Here is a 10867-nt window from a genome sequence, read left to right as displayed (position 1 = left end):
GAAAGCTGAAAGCTACAAACACAAAAGTAGACAAACATGTTAACACAGGAGAAAATACAAGTCAAAAACTAAGATCACAACAGTAACTATGGTAACACCAGCACAAGCTTTACCCATCACCTGCTCTGCTTACTACAGTTAGGTCTCTGTGACTCTGTCTGCTCCTACAAAGTGGCAGTCAAGTTAAAATGACAGATACGAGGACATCTAGCATGCTTTGAAACTGCACTCCATTGAAAGCGATGAACCAAATTTCTATCAGATAAGGTTTGGGACTGTTATGGTCTCATTCATGGCTGTTACAGTTATTAAACAGTAGAAGTAGAAACAGGACATAAACAGTACAATGTTTTGTTGTCCCCCCTGACCTCCTCAAGCAGATCTCTGGCTCTCCTCACTTTCTTCTCCATCATTTGTGTAAGTCAGCAGAGGTTGCTGTCAGATGAAACAGAACTATGGATCCTAATAAACTGCACACAGACAAAGCCTGTGCAGTGACGTCCACAGAAGGACAGAGTCTAAAGTGTTGAAAGAGAAAAACAAAACAAGAGACTAGAGCCTATCAGGAAAACTAGTGAGTGGACCTCTGATTAAAGACTTTCTACCAAACTACAACTGCAGCTGAACAAATGAGCTGTTGGTGGAACTTTACACTCTGAAATATTTAAAGGTTTAAAGGATGAGACAGCTCAGCACAGCATGTTATTAACTTCACACATGAAGTGGTTCAGTCCAGTCAGACTTCAGTTTTGCAGCTACCGTCCACATCCTGCTTCTTCAACTGGTCGTCACGGTAACTCTGGACTTTCCTCCAACGAATCCTGAAGTCTGTCAGTCCTTCTGACAGCATGAGGCCTGACAGCTGGACAAAATGTGCAGATGATGAAAAACATGAAGCATAGTTTGAACTTGTGTCAAGTTTGTGTTGGTGACTGAACTGCTGACCTGCTGTGAAACCTGCTGCTGGATCTCTGTGCTGTGCATGTCTGCCTCTGACTGAAGCTTCATTTTCACCACTGTTTGCTTTGTCACTGCTAAAAATGAACCACATATAACAACACAAACATTAGTGTTTTACATGATGACAGGATCTTACAGTGTTTGCATTCTGGACCTCACCTGTGAAACAGAAAAAATAGATTCTAGCACCACAGTTGCCATCATCCCATTTCCCTGACATTAAATTAAATACTGTAAATTCATACAGTAAATTACTTGTGTTGCATCAATCAAACAGAAAGCATCTCACAATTTATTGTATTACCAACTAAATTTATTGTCTGATTACTGCTTGGTCATACCAGACTCTCTGTCTTTATTTATTTTTTTCTCTGTTTTCACAAATGTTTCACCTATTGTCAAGCTGAAGAGTTAAAATGTCAGCAGTGGATAAATTTAGCATTTGATAACAAAACTCTGTTAAGTTTGTCCTGCTTTAACACCAATGAGAGATACAGACGCATGTATAGTGTAAGCTGTTCTTCATTGCATGTATGCGTATTAGTACGCTTGCATGCAAGGCCTGTGGGCCTGTCTCACCCAAAAGGGTATTTTCTTAACAGCTGCCTTTCTCTCACGTGTGCTAAGAAAGGTAAATGTGCTTGTAGCAGTTGTGAGATTATTATGCTGTTATATATTACAATATACTTCAGCTGAGAGTCAGAGAGTGGAGACACATGCTGCAGTTTTTACTTGCAAGGGCGGTCACAGAGCGCTCACACCAGAGTGGGGGCCCTGTGATGTGCGCTCTGTTCTTGCACTTGTCTTTATTTATATACAAAAATAATACAACAGTGAATATGTCTATTCATAGACAGAGGAATGTTGGTGCGTATGTATGTGTATGTGTGTGTATTGTGAGAATCTGAAAGAAGTGGCCCCTCTTCTTGTTAGGGAGTGAAGATAAAAGTGTCCAGCTCTCCTCTTCCTGGTAGCGAGTGAAACTGCTTGTTCAGCTATTATCGCTGTGGGAAAGAATTTATAAAACAGAACAAGTCTTGTAGTGGACAACAGTCTAAGTCATAAAAAGACCATCATGCAGTATTCTATCACATGTAAACTTATATCATTAAAAGCTTATACTGACTACTTAAGTACAATTTTCCATTGACAGTGTTAATGAAATTAACAACAGTTGCAATAGAAGTGCAACAATGAGACAACACCCAAATCAGGAATGGTTTTACAGGTGGAGGACACTGACATGTGTCACTAGTTTTGCATTTGACTAGGCCCTAGTCAAATGCTGTAGCCGATTCACAACAACAGTCGTCTCAAGGCACTTTGTATTGTAGGGTAGAGAAAAAGAAAAAAAACCAACAATCATATGACCACCTGTGAGCAAACACTTTGGCGACAGTGGGGAAGGCATCTGCTGCGACCGGTTGGGGTGAGAGTGGAAAGACAGGATAAAGACATGCTGTGGAAGAGAGACAGAGGTTAATAACAAGTATTCAGCGCAGAGAGGTCTATTAACACATAGTGAGTGAGAAAGGTGGCTGAAGAAGAAAAACCCAGATGTTTTCTGACAAAACTGAGATGAGCATTTACGTTCATTTTGCTCAGCAGTGAATTTTGTCTTGCCACGCAGGCCATTTTGCCCAGTCTCTTTCTTATGGTGGAGTCATGAACTTTGACCTTAACTGAGGTAACTGAGGCCTGCAGTTCTCTGGATGTTGTTCTAGGTCTTTTGTGACCTCTTGGATGAGTTGCCAGTGTACTTTTGGGGTAATTTTGGTCCTGGTAAGGTCTGCCATTTCTATGTTTTCTCCATTTGTGGATAATGGCTCTAACTATGGTGTAATGGAGTCCCACAGCTTTAGAAATGGCCTCACAAGCTTTTCCGGACTGACAGATCTTATTTACTTTATTCCTCATGTGTTCCTGAATTTCCATGCATTGCTGCATGATGTCTGAGAAATGTTTGTTAGATGAATATAAAAGATACAAACTTTTCCGAAATAATTGCCTATCCCTTTGGTCCAAATGGCACGCTCAACAGCTGACTGCAGTGGCACATGACTTAAACACCTTTGCACATCTGTGTACCTGGTGCACAGGGAAGTCCATTTTCCTATTTCTTAGAAGAAGTCCACACTGGGAGGGTGGTTGGGGTGTTGTATTGCTGTAAGTACCTCCAGTTCAAGTTACACACATCACAGATTTTCACACATCATTTGTATGATGTGCCTTTTAAATAGGAACATGAACATGAAGCTCATTCAGGTTCAGGCACTAACACGACACAGGTCTGCTTGGTCAGGTTTAGAAAACACAATAACTGGGTAAAAATACAACGACAGGGATGGCTCAATAGGTAGAGTAGCTGCCCCATGATTGGCAGGTCATGGGTTCGACTCTACTGAACGGTTACCCTGAGGTACCCCTGAGCAAGGTACCATCCCTACACACTGCTCCCAGGGCGCTGCGTTGGTGACTCCCCACTGCTTCACTAGGTGAATTTCCCTGTGGGGACTAACACATACACATTATTATTATCTTTGAAACAGCATTTTCTCGGTTACCATGGTGACAAATTTGGCTTACACAAGATGCATTTTTGTGATGTGACATATTCTACTTACAGACTCCTGCTCACTGACACAAAAAAGAAGCTGCTTTTCATGACTATAATAATAATACAGTGCTAAAAAAAAATGAAATGGAAAAAAAGTCTTCCACATACAGCTGAAGGTGTGGCTGCCAAATATCAACTTAATGTTGCTGTGCAACTGTCAAGCCCAAACTTTTCCAGTCTCACCAGACCATCCATCACCCAGGAATCATCATCAACACTCTGATCAGTGCACATAGCAAAAAACAAGATCAGCAAGTCTGACTGCGCTCGGAGAGAAAGAAGAGAAACAATAAAACTGTCAGCAAACTTGAAGGAGATTAACTGATAAAATCTCTTCTTTCACTCTGAGTGCAGTCAAACGTGCTGATCCTGATTTTGGCTGTGTGCACAGATCAGAGTGTTGATGATGATGATTCATGAAGGATCAATGATTGATGGTGTGGTGAGATTGTTCCTATTGGCTGATTATGATGCAGCCAATAGGAAAAGAGAAACAGGGAGTGTCTTATTTCCTCCTCCTCGTCCTCCTGAACATAAACCTGTGACCTGCTGAACGCCAAGTGTTCGATGAGCCTTTTCTCCAAGCAACCTTGAGCCTCAGGTGACTCTCCAAAGTGAGTAAGATGACAGATTTTCATAATTTCTCCTCTGAAATATTCACATCATTTTTAATCTATAAAACAGATCCTGCTCACAAATACTGAATCAATGTTTAACATCATCTTTAATGTCTATTTAAGCTGAGAAACCTTAAAGGTTAATGCGCTTGATGTTTGATTTCATTTTCCTCCCATGAAAAAAGAAAGCAGTGCAGTACACTCATTTTTGTGTACACACCAAAAAAACTACAGAACATCTTTGTGCTGTGAATAAAGCTGAGAGAAACACGGACGAAACCTCAGCTGAAGGTGGCGTGCTGCTTCCAGCCGCTCTGCTCATCATTACCATGAAACTCCTGAGAGCTTCAAAATCTTCCCAACTACAGAAACAGCAGTAACATGATCTTTATCTGCAGCCCGGCTCTGTCACGCTCAGTTAACCCTTTCATGCATGAATTATGACAACCTCAAACAGGATTTTTTTCTTAGGTATTTTCATTCATCTTTGGGTATGAAAAGATGAATTAAAATACCTAAGAAAAAAATCCTGTTTGAGGTTGTCATAATTCATGCATGAAAGGGTTAAACAGCAATAATTACAATGAAACACGTCACACATCTATAGTAACATTAAAGGACCAGTGGGTGGCAGGGTATGGAGTAACACATCAGTATCCAATGTAGTGGTTTATGTGCAAATACAACATCAGCACTGACACAAAAACAAGCAAACAGCCTTTCAATAGCTGTCCACTGTAGTGACCACTGTGCATGAAAGGGTTAAACATACAGAAGAACAAAAATCTCACCTTTGTGCTCTTTTCAGGCTCCTGCTGATCTCACGCTGACAGACTTCTGACCACTGACATTGGCGCAGAGACCTCCAACATGGGCGCAGAGACCTCCAACATGAGCGCAGAGACCTCCAACATGGGCGCAGAGACCTCCAACATGGGCGCAGAGACCTCCAACATGAGCGCAGAGACCTCCAACATGAGCGCAGAGACCTCCAAAATGGGCGCAGAGACCTCCAACATGGATGCTGAAAAATTGTTTGACAGGTTTGTTCAGAAGTTTAAGATGTTACTCAGGTTCATTCTGTGCTGATTTTTACTTACAGTAGATTTTTAACCATATATGTCTTTGTTGTTTAGGAGATGACAGTTTCTTTTTTGGCAAGTGTGAATGAAATTTGTATGTCTCTTTAGCACCACATGGAAGTGTAAAACACTGTATGAATATGAATATCATTTTTTAAATATAATTAATATGATTTATTTTAGTTTTAGGTCAGATTTGTGATGTCAGTGTGAACCTTGTTTGTTGGTGGCATCGTACAGGTGAAATCATCCTGAATGTAACCTCCCTGCTTTCCTTCACAGGCTGGTTTCAGAAATGAAGGAGGATCAACCAGAATGTCAAAAAGAAGGGATAGGTGGGAGTCCCATCCATCCATCTTCATCCGCTTTATCCAAGGCCGGGTCGCGGGGGCAGCAAAGAGATGGGATAGGTGGGAGTCCCAAAAATCTAAAAATCCAAAAATCCAAAGAAGATAATTTCAAGGCAGTGAAGGTGGCGTTGCTCAATGCTCATTCAATCAATTCAATCAAAAAAAATCCAAAAGAGAATCAGCGATACGTAAGTATCAGCAATCTCATTGGGAATAACAACCTGGACGTGTTTCTCATAACAGAGACATGGTTAAAATTTGTCACTGGCGATCATGATATTAGTAGAGCTTTGCCTGAAACCTTTGGATTCTGGCATGAGCCGAGGCTGGAGAAAAGGGGAGGGGGGGTCGCTATCACATTCAGAAAAACTTTTATAAATGAGAAAGTTACACTCGGCAGAGAGAAGTATTCAACCTTTGAATATGTGGCTGCAACGCTCCAAGATCATGAATGGGAAAAACCAGTTCTGTTTATCAATGTGTATCGAACAGAAAGAATCAACTGGGATGAAATTGTTCGAACCACCACAAAATTCAAAACATTCATTAACGAGTTTCAGGAGCTCTTGAACATGACTAACATCCATGAAAAAATCATTGTGACTGGAGATTTTAATGTCTGGTATGATGATGACAAAGTTAAAAGGACCAGGGATTTTAAAACTTTTTTGTGTGGTAATGAACTTGTTCAGCTTGTAGCTTCAAAAACACACAACAAAGGTCACATTCTGGATCTGGTCATCACCAGAAATGTGAATATAGATGATCTGTTTGTGGTGAATGAGAAAATGTCAGATCACTTCACTGTATATTTCAGCGTACTGGGCGAAAAAGAAGAACAGAAAACTCTGAAAGCTGAAACTTTTGATTAAAGAGGAAACTACAAACTTGGGGGAGAATAGAGGAAAGAGAGCAGTCACAAGTACAAGGGTTAATGGTTAAACAAGAAAAGGGTTGAATAAGTATACATTAGAGTTATGATGAACTTTTTAAGAGTAATAATCAGAAATGTGGAGGATGTTTGGCACATATAATAATCAGTGAGATACACCAGCTGGGAGAAGATAAATAATAATAATAATGATCATATTTAATCTAAAGGGATTCTGTAATGACGTATACTGTAACAGATGTAACACCTGGATTAAAACAGAGTGATGGTGGCCTTTTTCTTTGTCTGCCTGACCTGAACGTTTCCTGTTTTACTTTGACAGTCTATGTCCTGTGTATTGAGTTTTACTTCCTCATGTCTCGTTATATCTCATTGTCCTAGCTGTGTGTTTAATAGGGATGGATTGATCTGATATGATGTATCGGTATCAGTCCGATACTGACCTAAATTACTGGATTGGATATCGGAGAGAAATAAAAAATGTAATCCCATCCATTAAATATCACAAAAGCACCTCGCAAAACTTGTGACATGGCGTAACCCAGCTCATGAGATTAGCACGTCAGAGCAGTATGTGTCACCTGATAGGGTGGATGTGGTGTGCGAGACCTGTCGGCAGTCTGATCTCCCTTGATTGTTTTGTCTGGTCTCTCTTGCCACACACCGATTTGTATGCATGGCAATGATGTGGCCACAGCTGACACAGTATTGTTTCAAACTAAACATCATACGCATTTCATTTTATTTAAAAAATAAACTGGCGTTTTTATCTTTTAAGATAATCATAAAGTTGAATTTCTGGTACAGTAAACAACAGCAAGTGGTCTGTTTGAGCCCTTCTGATGCAGCAGAAAACATGATTTTGAGGAAGACGTCCATGTTAATATATTAGAAGAATTCTACACTGCATCAATGCAAGTCTTTCTAGATGTATAGAACTTTAATAATCGCTCAGGTCGGTTCCTCCGAAAAATTCGGTCATAATTAAGACAGACACCAATTCTAATGTCCTTTGAAAGCCTGACTTTGAAATTCCAGAACCTGTCATGTACAGAGATGTTAATTATACATACTCCTAGTACTGAACAAAAACTAAACATAAATCTGAAGAAAATGCTCCAACTAATCTGCCTATATGTTGATATCAAACCCTTTTACAGCAGATGGATAATTATATATATAAATATTTCAGTGTCAGTGTTATCAGAATGGGCACAGTGTTGTTATTCCAGGACTACCTGACATTTGAAAAGCAAAATGTCAATTTTAAAGTGATAGTGTGTAGGATTGTGTTTTCCTTCCTTTGTGCAGTTCTTACAGTAAAAACCTTCCTAATGTTTCCTGTTCCCCTGATGGCTTCTTCCCGTTGTAGAAAATGTGTTTGGAATAACATGTTCTTATGTACGAGGTTCTTGTTATCTGATTACTCAGCATTATTATGCAGTGTCGACCTGCCTAACACGACCTTAGTCCTAACACTAAGACTAGAGCCACTAGGTGGCGATTAAATACACCCCTGTTTAAACAACCCTACTTTTCTTAGCCTCCCTCATATGTTGAGAAAAAACAAAGTTTATAAAGTTAAAAAAAAAGTTTAAATATAAACAATTTAATTAAATCAGTCTACACTCCTGGCATCAATGAAAGATGAATACAATGCAGTGACCTTATCTAAAGCAGAGTTTATCTTCTTTAGAATCAGACAGAAGTACTATTTTGAATAAGTCATCCATTGAAACTTATGTTTAAAGAATGTTAAACAAGGGCACACATCCCAGCAATCAAAGCTGGGGATGGTAAAACAGTAACAAACCCAATCAGTACCACTTTTACATTGTTTTTTGAAAATCTTTATAAATCAGAAAGGAGTCTTTTTGATATAGTGGCTAGCAGGTTTTTCCTCGAGGGGCCAGCAGGTCTGTTGACATGGAAGATTTGGACTTTGTCACAAACTCTTCCTTTAAAAGCTCAAAGCACACAAAGGATGCGCGCAGAGGCAAACACTCATCGGCCCTCACATTTCACATAACCAAAGCCATCTAAATCTACTGAAACAGGACAAAAACACTGTGAGATCAGGAAATCCAAAGCATCCAATCAGGTTCCTTTACCTGCTCTCACAAACTAAACACTGTGTTTATAGAACCTGTCCTGTCTGACAGCTTTTCACATCTGAATTATGATCTGAATGTTCTGTTGGAACAAACATGTTTGTCTTTGCAAGAGCAGAAACTCTCTGCAGGCTCCTGTTGGTGCTGTTTATCTCTTTATTTATTCATTTCTATTATTATTATTATTGAGATTATTACTCACAGCACATGTGCAGTATAACACTGTGAAAACAGAAACAGGAAACTCTTTGTGACACTGTGATAAATGAAGCCACAGCTTCAATGAAATGTTGCTCTTATTTTACAGTTTGTTTGGAATCATCTGGATTACAGACATCTTTAAATACATCTAAACTCTGTGTTATACTTGGACATCACATCAACATTTATGTTGCTCATTGAAACATGTTAAGGGTTCAAATATCGAGGAGGGATATAGGAGGAAATCCAAAATAACAACACTGGTACGGCAGGGTTAAGTCAAACAATGATTTTAATGAACACGCGTGTGGAGAGATGAACACTGTACGCAGACAGCATCGATCTCCGCCCAAAAAGACACGTCAGATTGCTTTTGATTCATCAGGCTTAACATCTCCTCATGCGTCATCAGATACAATACATGCACACGTCAAATACCTCACCACTCATTACAGCTAATTTGCATACTGAGTCATATCTCAGGGAGTTACCGCAACAAGAGAAAGACAGATTTAAACATTACCACATTATTGAATTGTTTTCATTTTCTTTCTATACTAATCACTTGCTTTGATCACAGTACAAGAGCACTTCTAAGTCACTCTTCTAAAAACTACTTCAATCGCTTTTATTTTTTCCATAACTCACTCCCTTTGTCATATAGCTTCTTTGAGTTATTCCTCAACTTCAAGCTTTAAGTGTATTTTATTAAACATTTACACCATTTTAACACTCATAAAAGTAGCAAGCTGATTTTCATTGCATATGTTTGCGTTTTTAGCCAGGTTTAATCAATGTCTATGTGTTAATCTTCATGAGCTTGTCTTTGTAAAGTTATTTTTAGGTTCTTGATTAAAATATTTATTCAACATATTACAGATATAGTTTCAGTTAGGTTATTATGCGCATGAGAATTGGCCTCTCTTCTCATAAGACAAAGTTCGTGTGAGGTCGAGCCACACACACACACACACATACACACACACACATACACACACACACACCTGCACACACTGTAGGTAGGCTTATGTTCTAGGTGAGAGTTCAGATATATTTTCTTGCAACTGCATTTTTGTGCGTGCAGAATTGCTAGTTTGTTGCAGAGCATAGCCCGAGGTTTTGGAGAAGCGAGAGTCAGAAGATGGACAGGAAGCACCTGCCGTGGAGACGGAGACAATGTTCTTTTCAAACTGTGTTAAAAGTCATTGTGGTTTTGATTTGACGTGTGCATGTATTGTATCTGATGACGCATGAGGGGGAGTTAAACCTGATGAATCAAAAGCAATCTGAAGTGTCTTTTGGGGCAGAGATCTACAGCTGATGTTTTGCAGTGTACATCTCCCCACGCTGCGTGTGTTCATTAAAATCATCGTTTGACTCCACCCGGCCGGATCATTGTTGTTATTTTGGAATTCCTCCTTTATCCCTCCTCAATATTTGAACCCTTAACAAAACAGAGATTGTTTTAAAAATTGTAAAACGGGAAATCCTGACAAACCAATCCAAAACCAGAAAAGAAGATCCTTAGTAGCCTGTGGAGACTCTGTGTGCCTCCCAGAGCACTCTGGCATGCACACACAACTTAAGGTCAGGAGAGAGGTTATATCTGCTCTTACTGATATATATAGCAAACACCCGTATATCTGTTTAAGTCTAAGTGCCTTTTGTTTAGATGAACTGCTGGACTTCCAGACCATCAGGTTTAGGGAAGTCATTTATGGGGTCACACTCTGACCCCCCCCCCCCCCACACACACACACTTACACAACGCACAGGCATGGTACTCTTTGTGTGTATGTATACGCCATATGTTAATGAACCTATGTATATTCATGTGACCTCAATTAAATTAAATTAAATTACATTTTATTTATATAGCGCCAAATCACAACAACAGTCGCCTCAAGGCACTTCATAGATACAGAAAAAAACCCAACAATCATATGACCCCCTATGAGCAAGCACTTTGGTGACAGTGGGAAGGAAAAACTCCCTTTTAACAGGATGAAACCTCCGGCAGAACCAGGCTCAGGGAGG

General features: G+C 39.7%; 1 protein-coding gene and 1 long non-coding RNA gene across 2 annotated transcripts; one reads left to right on the top strand and one right to left on the bottom strand.

The window, feature by feature from the left end:
* Positions 1-646: 646 nt before the first annotated feature.
* Positions 647-1186, bottom strand: LOC147333770 (uncharacterized). The gene is made up of 3 exons (XR_015128574.1): positions 1120-1186; positions 946-1034; positions 647-862 (listed from the first exon to the last, which is right to left on the bottom strand). It is a non-coding gene; the product is annotated as an uncharacterized LOC147333770 (long non-coding RNA).
* Positions 1187-4122: 2936 nt separating this feature from the next.
* On the top strand, positions 4123-6738 carry LOC147333769 (uncharacterized). The gene is made up of 3 exons (XM_086287284.1): positions 4123-4191; positions 5003-5237; positions 5559-6738. Exons 2-3 carry the CDS (start codon positions 5065-5067, stop codon positions 6496-6498), a joined length of 1113 nt encoding a protein of 370 aa, XP_086143410.1. The 5' UTR covers positions 4123-4191; positions 5003-5064; the 3' UTR covers positions 6499-6738.
* The last annotated feature ends 4129 nt before the right edge of the window (positions 6739-10867 follow it).

The sequence above is a fragment of the Aulonocara sp. 'chitande type north' Nkhata Bay genome, linkage group LG3 (assembly GCF_057382095.1).
Source record: "Aulonocara sp. 'chitande type north' Nkhata Bay isolate Kocher_YH1m ecotype deep benthic linkage group LG3, A_spYH_male_GT1.1, whole genome shotgun sequence".
Lineage (NCBI taxonomy): Eukaryota > Metazoa > Chordata > Actinopteri > Cichliformes > Cichlidae > Aulonocara > Aulonocara sp. 'chitande type north' Nkhata Bay.
The sequence above is the reverse complement of the archived record's forward strand: the minus strand, read 5'-3'. Positions and strand labels throughout refer to the sequence as shown.

Bases quoted from the DNA above. Each gene is read 5' to 3' on its own strand.
- LOC147333769 (XM_086287284.1), top strand. From the start codon at position 5,065: ATGGGCGCAGAGACCTCCAACATGAGCGCAGAGACCTCCAACATGGGC. The intron at 5,238-5,558 runs GTTTGTTCAGAA...TTTCCTTCACAG, and splicing joins GCTGAAAAATTGTTTGACAG to GCTGGTTTCAGAAATGAAGG.